The 10,973-nt window shown below is 38.2% G+C and overlaps 2 protein-coding genes across 2 annotated transcripts; one reads left to right on the top strand and one right to left on the bottom strand.

The window, feature by feature from the left end:
• The first annotated feature begins 212 nt into the window (after window positions 1–212).
• On the top strand, window positions 213–3,957 carry LOC112031090 (DNA polymerase II subunit B3-1). The gene is made up of 4 exons (XM_024063768.2): window positions 213–826; window positions 955–1,039; window positions 3,232–3,273; window positions 3,388–3,957. Exons 1-4 carry the CDS (start codon window positions 365–367, stop codon window positions 3,465–3,467), a joined length of 669 nt encoding a protein of 222 aa, XP_023919536.1. The 5' UTR covers window positions 213–364; the 3' UTR covers window positions 3,468–3,957.
• Window positions 3,958–4,169: 212 nt separating this feature from the next.
• On the bottom strand, window positions 4,170–5,045 carry LOC112031088 (dehydrodolichyl diphosphate synthase CPT3). The gene has a single exon (XM_024063767.1). The coding sequence runs from the start codon at window positions 5,043–5,045 to the stop codon at window positions 4,170–4,172; it is 876 nt and encodes a 291-aa protein (XP_023919535.1).
• Between the last annotated feature and the right edge of the window lie 5,928 nt (window positions 5,046–10,973).

Below are 10,973 nucleotides of genomic sequence, written 5' to 3'. Positions count from 1 at the left end.
AAGCTTTTTCTTGAACGCAACTAAATACTTAAAAATCATTTTTTTTCAGAAAATACTTTCACCTAAAAATATTTTAGGGTAAGATATTTTCCGTCCGACCAAACACAATTGTTACTCTTAGGCTTATTGTATTTCTTCTGCCGTTCTATATACCCCCTGGCCCCTCCCAGCTTATGGGCCTGTAGTACCAACAAAGGCCGGAAAAACTATTTTCAAAAAAGCATCTAGTTTATTTGGGTTGAATGACCACAGCCCATGAATTTTTGTCCCTTCGTACTTTTCCTCTCCAAAGTCCCACCCCCAAATCTGAGAAGCAAACACTCCTAGTAGCTTCGAACCTAGAAAGCCAGAAACTCAAAAAGCAATGGCTTCCTCCAAAAAATCCACAACAGAAGAGCAAAAGAGCAAAGAAACCAAACCCAAAAACACACCCAAGAAGAAAAACAAAACTACTAGCACCACGAAAGGAAACCCAGAAAAGAACAACAACAACAACAACAAGAAGGTTAGCAACGGCACAGTCAGCGACTCCTCCTCGGACGTGATAATAATCCCATCTTCAAGCATTGAATCCGGACAAGATGAAAAACAAAAACCCGACAAAAGTTCTGGTGCGAATAAAAGAACCGCCGACGCCGACACCAAATCAAAGAAACACAAACAAAAAAAGCAGAAACGACAGGAGGAAGACGTAAACGACGTCGTTGACAAAGAGGAAGCGAAGACGCATAGGTTTCCTATGAATCGTATCAAGACGATTCTTCGGAGCCAAGACTCCGATTTGCGCATTACCCATGAAGCCCTTTTTCTCGTCAATAAAGCTACGGTATCAATTTTTTTTTTTCCAGCTTAGCTTTCGTTTATCTGCACATGGCTGAAGAAAATAAAATGTGGGTTATATTGGGTGGTTCATGTATTGGTGTATTTATGAATTACTTACTTCAATGGTTGCAGGAGAAGTTCCTTGAGGAATTTACAAAAGATGCACACGCGTGTTGTGTTCAGGACCATAAAAAGTCGCTTGCTTACAAGCATCTATGTATGTAAAGTCCCTTACTATCTTTTCCTTTCAAATGTTGTTATTATTATTATTATTTTTTTTAATTTGATGGTCGGAGGAGGGGGATTTAAACCTTGGAAGTTTCGATACAAAAATTCAGGAGGTGTCAATTGATCTACAAGGTTATTTGCCAAATGTTATTAAGTTATAATTTGTAATGTGGAACATTTGGATGAACTTTGATTGTTTATATCGTTTTGGCTTTCATATGTGGCTATTTGCTCTGCATTAGTGTGTTATAAACATTTTTGGTCATAAGTTGAAGCTTTATGTTGGTAAAGAATTTAGGGAGAGTTGGGGTTTATGATCGTTATGATTATTTTTAAATCAATGAAGCGTTTAAAATGGGATTCTCTAATTTTTTGTGAATGTGGTTATACATTTGTTATACTTTCTAGTGGTCTAGGTTTGTGATTTATTAAGGGAAGTACAATACCATTGCTGAGCTACCCATAATGTCATATATTTATTTTTCTAACTAAGAAACTTGGGGCCTCAGTGGTTTTTGAATTATCTTTTACCAAGTAAATGTTGTGGTAGTGTTAGGAATCCACATGCAGAACTTACCCTTCCTTGAAAACCGGCTTGCAAGGGGAGGGATCTCTGGAGCTTATAAACACATGATTAAGATTACACTTAATCCATGTAGGACATTAGGATCATAACATACCACCACGCTTCACACTCCACAGCCAACGTCCAAGACGGCACATTCTAGTGACATCGACCCGATGGTTGTCCTTTCTCTTTTTGGCGGCTTTACTCACCTAATAGTTATTTTAATCTAGCCTCTAGGTCGCCCCCCCCCCCCCAGGGGGGGGGGGGGGGGGGGGGGGGGGGGGGGGATTTAAACCTTGGAAGTTTCGATACAAAAATTCAGGAGGTGTCAATTGATCTACAAGGCTATTTGCCAAATGTTATTAAGTTATAATTTGTAATGTTGAACATTTGGATGAGCTTTGATTGTTTATATCGTTTTGGCTTTCATATGTGGCTATTTGCTCTGCATTAGTGTGTTATAAACATTTTTGGTCATAAGTTGAAGCTTTATGTTGGTAAAGAATTTAGGGAGAGTTGGGGTTTATGATCGTTATGATTATTTTTAAATCAATGAAGTGTTTAAAATGGGATTCTCTAATTTTTTGTGATTGTGGTTATACATTTGTTATACTTTCTAGTGGTCTAGGTTTGTGATTTATTAAGGGAAGTACAATACCATTGCCGAGGTACCCATAATGTCATATATTTATTTTTCTAACTAAGAAACTTGGGGCCTCAGTGGTTTTTGAATTATCTTTTACCAAGTAAATGTTGTGGTAGTGTTAGGAATCCACATGCAGAACTTACCCTTCCTTGAAAACCGGCTTGCAAGGGGAGGGATCCCAGGAGCTTATAAACACATGATTAAGATTACACTTAATACATTTAGGACATTAGGATCATAACATACTACCACGCTTCACGCTCCACAGCCAACGTCCAAGATGGCACATTCTAGCGACACTGACCCGATGGTTGTCCTTTCTCTTTTTGGCGGCTTTACTCAATAGTTATTTTAATCTAGCCTCTAGGTCAACCCCCCCGCGGTGCGCAAAAAAAAAAAAAAAGATCCAACCACAAAGCCACAACTCATTTGATCCCATACTCAATGAGCTACGTCCGATTACTTGACGTAGTGATTGACTCTGATACCAAATGTTAGGAACCCATGGGTAAAGCTCATCCTTGAAAACCGGCTTGCAAGAGAAGGGTGCCAAAGAGCTTATAAACACATAGTTAAGCTTACACTAAATTCATGTGAGACATGAGAATCATAACAAGTAGCTTGAATTTTGTATTTGAAGTTACCAGCTGCCTTGTTAGAAATTTTCATTTGAAATGTGATATTGATGGCGGCAAGAACTATTCATTCGACATTTTCTCCTTTTAGTTTATTAGAAAACTGGAAATCAGAACTATGAGGAATACTCCAATTAGTCTTTGGAGGATACATAGCCAATAGCAAAATATTGGGACTAAGGCATTTTTGTTGTTGCTTATTGCTTTCAATTGATGGCAACCATTAGTCTGTACATTAGCAGACAAACATTTATTTAATAATTCAATTGCCATAAATTGTGTTAGATATTTAGAAATTGAAGTATGTATTAAAATGCTTCTTCTTGTTTCAGCATCAGTTGTTTGTAAAACGAGGAGTTTTGACTTTCTTTCAGGTACTTCTATGCTACCTCTCTGTAAAAGATTTGAAAGTGAGATCTCTAAACTTTTCTGCAGTTTCTGCTATTATTTACCTTCCTTTCTGGTGTATTTCCCTTGTGTCTGTATAGATTTTGTACCAGAAAAATTGAAGGCCAAGGATGCCTTGGCAGAGAGAAAAATTGCTGAGACTGAGAATGAGGCAGCCTAGGATCTTCAAAATGGTGCTGATTGTGATGATAATCCTGCAATTTTCTTGATTGAAGCACATTTCGATGTGTCCTGTTTTGCCGTTGGAAGTGTATTTTGGGGTCGGAGATCATATTACTTGTTGTACAACTATTGTGGATCCATGTGTCATCACATCTACCTAAGTTCGCTTAGAACAGTTGAACCATATTCATGTTGGTCTAAGAAATTCTTCAAAACAGGGAGATGCGTTTTGGCTGGTTGCTTCTTTAGATGGCCAGTGAGCTGGTTTGAATAGAATTCAAAGAGCTGTAAATGCGGTTATTTTTGCAATGATTTATTGGGCTATTCTTATTCTGGTCTAGTTAATTAGCAATGCTTTGAATTAATTCTGCAGAGCATGTTGTTATTTCCTGCCTATCATGAATTGGGCAAGCAATGTGAAAGAAATCATGCCATGGTTCACTTTTCAATTGGAGTAACAAGGATTTATCTTCTTATGTTTTTTGTTATTGCTTGTTTTGCTTTGTGATATTCAATACTTAAGCACAAGACTTTTCCTGCGTAATATTGCACATACACAATTGTGGGTGACCACAAACAATAAAGTTAAAGATATCTGCATGACATGAGTAAAAAATGTACTTTTTGGTTTAATATTAAATAAGATCCTGGAAACCTATGAACAACCGTCTCATGGTTTAGGATACTGTGTTGCTGTTTGCTAAGCTTGCTCCTTTTTCTTCTCCAAATAAGAGCGGTGCTGTGGGAAGTCTAAAACTGCTCTCACCAAGTGCCTGAGACCAATCTCAGGCCAGAGCACAGCAGGAGAATACAATAGGCAATATGTAGTTTGCCAGAGTTGGAAATTGCTCAGGCGATGTTCGCCAGAAGTTCGAATCAAGATGTCAGGATCAGGTGCTACATCCATGTACATATGCTTCTCTATATCTCTTAGTTTTATAATGGCTTTCTCCTCTATTTGATATTCTACATCCCGAATTGCCTGATTCCGAGCTTTACTCCCATTCGCTTCTTGAATCCCAACCCATTTATTATTGCAAGATTCTTGAATGGCATGCACGATCTCATCAGTGGAAGTATAGGCTACACAGATGAAGAGCATCATCCCAGTATTGTTAGCAGTGGCCACCATTGCCTTTTCAGCAGCAACCCTGATGGGCTCAGTCAGAAGTGTCATGTTACCTCTAAAATACACTCTGGCACCATACTTTTGCACAATACTTTCTTCCTTAAGTAACCCCTGGATTTTCTCAAGCATCAGATCCATCACATATTGAACTTCATTAGGCCGTCGTTTGAAATTATCAATGCTTAAGGCATAGATCGATGCACACTTGATTCCTAGTTCATAGCAGTACTTGAGCATAGACGCTAGAGCTAAAAAGCCAGCCTTGTGGCCGGCAGCATCATCGGCCCATAGATTGTGCTTCTTAGCATATCTCCGGTTTCCATCCATGATGAAGGCAATGTGATTGGGGATGGTACCCATGGAAAGTATCCTAAAAATGAATTTTCTCATATAAGAACACAGAACATGAAAATATTTGGTTGCACTATCCTCTCTTTCCCTCTCCATTTCATAAACTTGTAGCTAAACTTTTGGAGGATTAAGTTAGTACCTCAACCCTACTTTTGGTGGGTTAAGAGTTGCAGTGGGGCATGCAAAAAGAATGAGCAGTGAAAGCAGGGTACGTGAAAAGATTGGACAAAATGGGCTTTTGCCCTTTTTCGGAAAATTAAACATCCTTTTGCCCCCTTTCCCAAACTAAATAGGGAATTGCCCCTATTTTGTAACTTGATAATATGAGAGTCGAGTTATATGAATTACTCGATTATAGAATAATCGAGTTAGGTTCAACTTTGTGCCACGCTGGACGTCCAGCGTGGCATTTTCTTTTTCAAATCCCTAAATAACTCAATTTTACACTAATCGTTATGTAACCGACTATTCAGATATCGAGTTATGATCTTATTAAACCTGTCTTCAAACTGTCTTTGTGTCAGGCATATGGATATATAGTTTTTAACATAACTTGATTACTGTAATATTGAGTTATAAAGTATACTCGAACTCCATAAAATCGAGTTATTCTCGTATAATTTCTCCACACCTCCTCCCATTTAGTGTGTTTGGCTTTTCGCTGAATTGAATTCCACTCTACTCAGATCAACAGCTGCTTTCGGACTCAACTGAAGTTTGTATCATCTTAGGTAAAAAACTCACACTAGAATTTTAGGGCAATGGTATTTTTATTTGATACTGTACTTAATTTTTATTTTTTGGTTGAATGAGTGTAAAGTAAGTACATTGGTGTGACTTTGGTTGTTTGTTGTAGTAAACATTGGTCACAAGAGAATGAAATATTTACTATAGCAACATTTTGTATTGCACATAATCACATTGGTCAAACATTTACAACAACATTTTGTATTGAACACAATGGGTAGACATTAACAACAATGTGTTTGCACATGGCCAAATGTTAGTGTTAGTGCTAGTATTTCATTTTTAGCATGTAATAGTACACAAATTTATGAATGTTTTTGTAGTGTACCATCTTATATAGCATTACATTATTTACCAACCATTGATGCACACTGTTAACTTGATCATTTGGTGTTATTGTATTCAACATCAATGTCTGGTTTTGACAACCCACAAATCTATAGGCCTCATGATGTGTTCACTGCTATGGGTCGTTGTTGGGTATTGGAAGATGAGTTCAGCTATCCAATCAATCTGAATCTACGAAATAGTGCTTATGTTCACAATACCATGAGACAAGAGTGGGCTTGGTTATTTCGTGAACAACAAATGTTTTATGATGAGCTGGTTGGTTTTAAAGTGCTAGTGCCTCGGTGACTCGCATCGCAGATGCCTAGAGACACGATTGACGAACTTCGTAAAGCAGTGAACCGCAAAAGAGAAGAAAATAATCGAATGAAGATACGTCTTAATCGATATTAAACCCAAGTCGAGATTCGAGAGTCAGTGGAGAAAGGGTGGTACGAGCATGCACAGTTCATGCAATCACTTCTTGTCGATCTCATTTATCAGTCAGACGTGGAGATGTCAGATAAAAAGTAATCGTGTCGTGGTGTTATTAGATTTTGTTGGAGAACTATTTTGCTTAACTATATTTTATATGTATGTGTGTCACTGTTGTTGCATTTGTACTATGTAAACCTTATTATTGATTGTGAGGAGCATGCATGTTATTCGTAATCTAGATTATTCTCACATAACGCATAAAAATTAAATATTCCCACACATGTTGATTTTCAATAAGCACCTACGACATAAGACAGAAAACTTAAAATAACTTACACTAATATTATTAACTTAACACTAGACATAACACACACACACATAGACATAGGCATTCATTCTAACAGGTAGTCCTCATAGTTGAGGACATTGTTACGTTCCACCAGAGTGAGTTGCTTGTTCGTTGCGGCGGCTAGCTCCTCTGCTAGTTGTAGCATGTCATACCTGGATCTACGAAGTATCATAAGATTGTTTTCTTTTTTTATTTTAGTAATTGCACGCTCATATTAGTGCATGTTTCGCTGTGACAATACGAGTGAGCTACGGTCAACAAGAGGCGCTCTGAGTCGCAGGAGATCATCGTGTAGAGCATTGGACTCATTCACGCGAAAGTCCCACTTCCGCCGCAATCCTGCATAGTATTTCCTCTCGTCAGAATCTCTTTCCCTTCTATAGTTATCTAGAAAATGAGGTAGCATCCAATTGCGCATCAATATTAGAAAATGTGACTTTAGATCAGTATGTGTAGATGTTTTGTAAGGGTAGATGTAAATGGGACTTTTGCAAGGGTAGATGTAAATGGGACTTCAGTATGTGTAGATGTTTTGTAAGGGTAGATGTAAATGGGACTTCATATAGGGGTTTTGCAAGGGCAAGTATTCACATGGATGTGACTATATGTAAGGGCAAGTATTCACGTGAATAAAGATGATATGACTCAATAGTGTATTGTTCAGTGGCAAGGTGTTGAGGAGCACATGCAAAACTGCGAACATGACTTGGTTGTACAGTGGCGTCTGTTAGTGCATGTGATTCGCTAAGGTAGCTGTTTAATATGGCTATAACTTGTGCTATAGTAGCGGGCTGGTGATGTGTACTACAAAAGAGGTTGTGTATTTATTCATGTTAATACTACTCAGTATTGGTGTGCTTCATCTGACATGACTTAACGAGACAGTGCTAAGCTGTGTTAAATGTATCATAAACTTTTCAGGGATGCTATGCATCCTTGAAAACAGTGCATTGTAAAAGCTATTGAGCGTGCATTGCAAAAGGTGTATTGACGTGCATGTAGGTGATATGATTGGCAGAGTTCAACAGTGCAAAGCTGTTGAGCATAAAATTTTCAGGGATGCTCTGTGTATTCACGTAAGTGTGGATGAGTACTTTTGGTCAGGGTTCAACAGTGCTGAGCTATCCACCGTAGCTACACTCATTGCTCCCTATGGTGGTATTTGGCAAGTAGGATTGAAGAAAGCCGATAACAACATTTGGTTTTGTAATGGTTGGCAGGATTTCGTTGAATACCATTCTATCTGTTATGGTTATATTTTAGTCTTCAGATATGAAGGAAATTCAAGCTCCCATGTTCTTATATTTGATAAGACTGTCACTAAGATTTAATATCCACCTAGGAAGAATTGTAAATTAGAAGATCATTAGGTAGAAATAATATACTTAGATGAAGATGATACAAACTCATCATAAGCAAACCTCAATGTACAGACCCACAAAACATGAAGTAAGAGAAAAGTTTGTTTTGAAAAAATTATCTAGCATGTCCAGAGGAAGAGAGAAAGCAATCCAAGCAGCCGAAAAGTTCAAGCCTAAAAATTCTTCTTTCATGAGTATCTCACGGCCGCATAATATGGTGAGCCTTTATACATAATGTGATCATGATGTCACACTTCAATGTCTTGTGCTATTAGCCTCCATCAAAACATATTCGGCAATGAGATTCGGGAAAGGATGGGTTGCATTTTCGAAAGCACAATAATTTAGAAGAAGGAGATGTCTGTGTCTTCGAGGCGATCGAGAGGAAGCCTGTTGTGCTTAGTGTCTCAATATTTCACATGGTTGACCACCAGAGTTTGGACTAGGATAACATGTTTAAATTTTAAACTAGTGATGTTTATGCTTATATTTAATTAGGGACTTTGATCACTAGTATGATTTATATCTGATGGATGTGGTTTTAAGACTTTTCTCTGACCGGTTCGGTATGTCTTGTTGAAGACTATTCAGCATTCCTGTGCTTTATCTGACGTGACTTGATGAGACAGTGCTGAGCTGCGTTAACTGTATCATAAAATTTTCAGCCATGCTCTGCATCCTTGAAAATGGTGCATTGCAAAAGAAGGCATATCTGTACATTGGCGTGCGTGTAGGTGATATGACTGGATAGGGTTCAACAGTGTGAAGCTGTTGAGCAACACATGTAGCACTGCGAACATCAGTGTAGCAACAGTGGACAGCTCACCCCCAAAATTGATGCATAACCAATTCAGGGATGCTCTGCCTCCTCGAAAATGGTGCATTGCAAAGGGTTGCACATCTGTGTATTCATGTGAGTGGGGATGGGTACTTGTGGTCAGGGTTCAATAGTGCCGAGCTATTGAGCATCACATACAAAACTGCATCAATCAAGTGAAGCAATGATGGACAGCTCACCCCCAAAATTTTGCTTACACTTTTGAGGGATCCTCTCCATCCTTGAAAATAGTGCATTGCAAAATGTTGCGTATCTATTTGTTGGGTTACACATGTGAGTGAAGTCCCACATTGAATAAAGATAAGAAGAATGAGTGGTTAATATAACATAATTGAGCACATACCCATTGGGGCTTAGGCCTTTTGGGTTAAAGTGTGTCTCTATATGTTATATTAATTATTCAAGGAAGCTCCCTAAAGTGTTTATCTCTCCGACAAGTGGTATTAGAGCCAGGTTGTGTGTGGCAAATGTGGTGAGGTGTCCATGGTCCCTGCCCAACAGGGATAGAGAAAGCCTAAACGGCCCACACACAAAGATCTTAGAGAAGAAAAAAAAAAAAGGCCCAACAAATGAATATTGCTAATGGTGCTAAATAATGATGTGATGCGAGGTTCCCATGAACATGGACGTGCGGGGTTTCCATGGATGTGTGTGCGGGGTTGACACGTGGTTCCCATGGATGGCGTACGAGAGACCCATGGATGATGCGCTGATAAAGTGAAAAGCCCATTAGGCAAGGGGGAGCAAGTAGGACTTATTCATGCCCCACAGAGAAGTCTTGAAATCCCACAGAGTGGCAGAGACTCACACGTGAGGGGGAGATTGTTGGGTTACACGTGTGAGTGAAGTCCCACATTGAATAAAGATGAGAAGAATAAGTGGTTAATATAACATAATTGAGCACATACCTATTGGGGTTTAGGCCTTTTGGGTTAAAGTGTGTCTCTATATGTTATATTAATTATTCAATGAAGCTCCCCAAGGTGTTTATCTCCCCATCACTATTTATTCACATGAGCATGGATGATATGACTGAACAAGGTTTAACAGTGCCGAGCTGTTGAGCAGCCCATGCAGAACTGCGAACATGACTTTGTTGAATAGTGCAGAGCTTTGTTAGCCTTCTCCAACCTCACTTGCTAAATGCTAGTATTACGTGCAACGAGTGTAGCAACACTAGAGAGTTTTATTCCCATATTCTCTTACAAACTTTTCAGGGAGTCTTTGCAGGTACAAAGTATAGTTATATTTTCTCAACATCAATGTAAAATTACATGAAGAAAACTATGCTTCCAAGTTTTACATCAATGGCTTCCGATTATCACAATTGCAATATTAGAGAGCTTTGAAGCAATGTTACAACAAACTAATAACTTGAATGAAACATTTTAGAGGCTGATCAGGCTTTTAGGCCTTTACCCTATTTCTAAGCAAACCAAATATTGTTGTGACAGTGTGTTGTGTGAGCCATATGGATTTTCAGTAAGTGAGTGGTTAGTCTAGTTTGGACGAGTCTTTATGTAATGTATCTAAAATACACGAATACGTGTATATGATACCGTGACTCAAACAACTCATTTAAATGAATTATTCGTATTATTGAATCATATGTGCGGTTGGTCTATGTGGTTTGGATGAGTTTGTATGTATTGAATCTATTAAATTTTCCTAAAAGTAATGTGCAATAAATATAATTTGGAGGCATTTCACTTTCTACGGTTTTTCCTACATTACAAAGCAAATGATATTGTCCAACCAAAGCATATTACTTGAATGTAGCAGCAAAGAATAATAGGGAAGAAATGAGAAACTGATTTCACATAAACTTAGCCAAAACTAATGAACAGTTAATCTTTAGAGTTGCAAAAGTTAAATGTACATAATCATTATTTGTTAGACATTAACAACAACATTATGTATTGCACATAATGTGTAGACATTAACAACAACATCTAATGTTCGTA

Source organism: Quercus suber, unplaced genomic scaffold (genome assembly GCF_002906115.3).
Source record: "Quercus suber isolate HL8 unplaced genomic scaffold, Cork oak 2.0 scaffold_87, whole genome shotgun sequence".
In the NCBI taxonomy this organism is placed as follows: domain Eukaryota; kingdom Viridiplantae; phylum Streptophyta; class Magnoliopsida; order Fagales; family Fagaceae; genus Quercus; species Quercus suber.
Note: the sequence above shows the minus strand (reverse complement) of the source record. Positions and strands in the feature narration are given on the sequence as shown.